Genomic DNA, 4,364 nt, shown 5'->3' on the forward strand with positions numbered 1-4,364 from the left:
TAGTTGTTTTTGACCAAACAAACATATACCATTTTCATGTTAAACAGTTCCAATAAAAACAATCAAATCAAACATAATTAACATCTCCAAACAGTTTTTGTATTAAAAAATTACTTGATAGCATTTAATTTAACTTGTATACTGATTTTAACCAAAACCTCTTTTCTTTTTTAATTCAATCAACTTAAATATGCAAGTCACTTGGAATCACATTTATTAAAAATTCTTTTATTTAAAAAAATATCATTTCCAAAAATCTCCTCATTCACTTTTCTTCTGCGGCTCGTGATCGATGTAATAAATTTCCTTGCCTCGGTGCTTTCGTCTTATGTGTTTGTAAATGTATCCACGCAATTTGGCCAAGTGGTTACAGTAAGCACATTGAAAACGAGGCGGCTTATTACATTCGTACCTAAAAATAAAATATGTACATGAATAAACAAACGTAAAATATCATGTGTTATGGTGTGTGCCCTTCGGATCGTACCTCAAGTGTCTACAGAGACTTTTTTGATGAGAATAGACTCTTCCACAGGAGTTGCACGTGAAGGATTCGTCCGTAGTGGCCGACGCTTGCTGTTCCACTTCTGAAAATAATAAATGTATCGTTTACACAGACCTTCTCTGCGTCACTAATTTATCATAAAAACTACTAGGAATTTAGAATTTTGTAGAATGAAAGAAAAAAAAGAAGAAAAAAAAAAACAACATTCTTTACGTACAAATCAGTATAACTTTTATTAAACTAGTATAAGCGACACGCGCGTTTCTTCATTACATTATTAAAGTGATGAACAAAAAAATACATATTTTTATATACATATTATTCTCGATCCATAGTACTTTTTGCATTTAAGTTCAAATAAAAAAAATTGTTATTCACACTAAAACAATTTAAAGCTCATTGCCGTACATTGTACTATGGAATTAAGAAATAAATATTCGTTTTACACAACTTAAACAAAGAAGAAAAAAAAATTCTGTATAAATCTTCTGTTTTCTTGTAATCCAAAGTAGTCCTTTTCTACCAAAATTAGGCTCCGTGATTTGGTATGAGTACCATGAAGCAACTGCTTAAATACGACCTCGTGGATATTTTCGTACGCAATAATAGTAAAAACGTGAATTTTGAGACACAAGTGACGACGAGGGTGGGAGCAAGATCGGTGTTAGTAATTCCTGATGACGTAGACTTCTTTGCGTGGATGCCAGCGCCTTATGTGGCGATAAATGTTGGACGACTGGTTGCAAGACTGAGCACAATAAGGACAGCCAAAGCGGGGCTTGTTTCCGCACTTGTGCTTGTAAAGATCGGATGTTCGTCGAAAACCAGCCCCGCAAACGTTGCACTTGTAACTCGTAACTTCAGTTGTATACGTCACCAGGGCATCCACTGTAAAAAATCAATGCAGATTGCGTTAATCAACTGTCACACAGCGGGAAAAAAATCGAGTTAACATGCGATTCAAGGGATGGGCACGGAGTCAACGATCAAGGCTGCTATGAATCGTTAGAGGGGCGGCAATAATGAAGAAGGCAATAATGATATACATTGTTAATTTGGTTTTATTACAAGTAGTCAAGTAACATGCACACTTCAAGCTTGATAAATTTTTACACCCAAGTAATTGAAACGGTAACATATCCATCCTTGCTCGCCGTGGCGAAGTATTTCCACAAGTATATAGATCTTCACATGACCACATCGATTACTCTTCATCAGTAAAATTACATAACGTGCTTGTGTTTCCTTCTCACGTGCTTGTACATGTTGGACGTGTACTTCGACGTGTAATCGCAGTAGTTGCAACAAAATAAAGCTGCCCGGCTGCCTTGCTGGTATGATTTCGTGTAATAGTGCGATCGCATGTGGTTAAACAGATTGCTTTCTATGACGGATTGATGGCACATGGTACACACCAGCCATTGGACGCTCGTATTTTGATCTGTAAAAACGACAAGAGATTCAACGAAAATGCATCCACAGCCACCAACACCATGCAATGTTTTCGCGTCGGGAAAGAATTTTCGGTGCCAAAGGTTTTTTTGTTAGATCTAAACTTGACAGAGGGTTACATGCTTCATCTAAGGTTGCGACACAAAAGTAATCAATAAACGACGTAAAGCACTCGTCAGATTTATTATTTTTACATATTGGTGCGTTTTTCTTACAATAATTCGTAGGATTTCACGTACCCAATCTACAGAATCATTGTTGCTTCTCTGACTCATCCCTACTTGATCATACCGTCCACATTCGCTTAGGCTTATGCCCATGGAGCTAAAAAAATCTCGAGACAACCCTGTTGCCAAACTCCAATTGACATAACTCTTGTCTAATCTAGCATAAGGGTAACATTCAGAGTTTAATATTTTGTTGGTATGGTACAAATACTTAGCAGTTAATAACAAATACATGACTTATTTAACGCTTTAACAGAATTCTCTGGCTTGCTTATGGAAGTATTCACATAATTGAACAATATGTAGCGTGTGATGTGAAAAAAAAAAAAATTCATATTTGAGATAATCAGATAATATAGTTCAACACAACTACATAAAAAAAACACTAACTCGATGATAGTACACTAATAAATTATCGTTGCAAGTTTCACACACAGTACTTGTCATTGCCATCACTGCATGCAGGTGTTACCATCTATACGTATATGTTTCTTGGACATATGATTTACGTGAATTCTTTGAAAAAAATGTAAAAAAATTAATACCCCACGTATCCTACATTCAAAACAGATGAATCCTGATATATTTTGACGTGACATTTCGTCATCAAGTATTGGACCAGTATCGGGTGATTTATATAAAAAAAAAAAAAAAATTTACATAGTCTCATTGCTGGTTTGTTACTATGGATAGTCTATTGTATACTGGTTGCTCGAGTATGTCGCGGAGAACAATACTGACGTTTATGGTACTAATTAATGAGAATGAATTAACGCAACTGTCGAGTAAATTGAAAAACGTAATTAATGTTTATGAACAATGACCCTTGGTTTACTTGGTGGTTACGGCGCGCTTCCTTTTTATGATCTTCCCTTGGACGACATCCAGACAAGTTTGCTCGCGGCCGGCGTGCATGCGCCTAGTGTGTTGATACACGCTGGTGGTGTGTTTCGTGACGTACGGGCAGTAGCAGCAGCCAAAACGCGGGATTTTGCCGCATTCGTATCGAAAATGCCGGTACAGGCTGTTGTAGACCGAAAAAGTGCGGGAGCAGCGAGCACATCGGAACTCGTGGCTCGACGTCAGCGTCCAGAAGTGCGTCTGCTGGTGGTCTCCTGAAAGGTAAGAGCTACGTTGTATATTCATTGGGTTTTGGCGTTTCGACATTCATGGGGAGACTCGATCATCCAAATGGTTCTGTGTGTACTTAACATGATGTGTTGACGAAATCTATTTCAGGGTGTAATATTGCACGATTTAATTAAAATGCTCCTGTATTATTTCGTACAGGACAATATTCCCTAAAATAATTACACGTGTGCCTAATGCATTTGAAAAAAATTTTTTGACACAAACAACGTGATAGTAAACAAAGTGAGTAAGATCAAACAAATATACATTTTATTCAAATGCAACATGAGTCATATAACGTCCATCACTTTTGGACGTTTACATGGATTTCACTTAAAATTTCTTGGTTTTTAATTCATGTTTACAAATTTTTGTTATACTTAAAAAGTGGGTTACCATCTTTGAGCTTTCAAGGATAAACATTTACTTACGAACGTATTTATAGTAATAAACGAATTCGTTTGATAAAGTTGTTGAAGTATTCAGGATAGGTTAAAAAAAACCTTAAAAATTATTATCGCCTACAGTTTCATTTGTCTATGCTATTTCCAAATTCATTGCATCTGTATATATTCAAATTATTGTTTACCTACAGCTCTACTTTTTTCAAGTTGATGGTGGATTTCATGACGATGGTTAAAATTAATTAAACGTACATAAACACCATTTACATTTTTGTTCTATTGAGAAAAAACTATTGGGACCGTATATTTACATCTTTCAATCATAAAAAAATTTTCAATTTGTCTAAAGTTAAATTTTATTTAATCCTATGATAGTATACAACCACAACTGTTGGTTCTTTAAGAATTTGGACTAAAAGTCTCCTATGAAAAAAATGTACAAATGGCGTTGAAAATATAATGTATTTTTAAATTAAAAATAAATTTTTATGATCTAAATATTCAAAATTGATTCATGAAAAAAAAGAAGAAAAATCGGTGATTGCTTAAAAATTAAAATTCCCAATAGGTTCAAGTTCAAGTTGAATGGTTTAAAATCCAGAGTTAAAAAAAAAAACACACACACAATTCGGTTCAAATTACACG

General features: G+C 35.0%; 1 protein-coding gene across 1 annotated transcript; it reads right to left on the bottom strand.

Moving 5' to 3' along the window:
- Positions 1-255: 255 nt before the first annotated feature.
- Positions 256-2,637, bottom strand: LOC149375080 (longitudinals lacking protein, isoforms N/O/W/X/Y-like). The gene is made up of 4 exons (XM_089590460.1): positions 2,625-2,637; positions 1,202-1,393; positions 488-587; positions 256-412 (listed from the first exon to the last, which is right to left on the bottom strand). The coding sequence occupies exons 1-4, from the start codon at positions 2,635-2,637 to the stop codon at positions 262-264; spliced, it is 456 nt and encodes a 151-aa protein (XP_089446586.1). The 3' UTR covers positions 256-261.
- Positions 2,638-4,364: the final 1,727 nt, after the last annotated feature.

Source organism: Copidosoma floridanum, unplaced genomic scaffold (assembly GCF_036245765.1).
Source record: "Copidosoma floridanum isolate Cflo_tuat_1 unplaced genomic scaffold, Cflo_Japanese_pri ptg000012l, whole genome shotgun sequence".
Lineage (NCBI taxonomy): Eukaryota > Metazoa > Arthropoda > Insecta > Hymenoptera > Encyrtidae > Copidosoma > Copidosoma floridanum.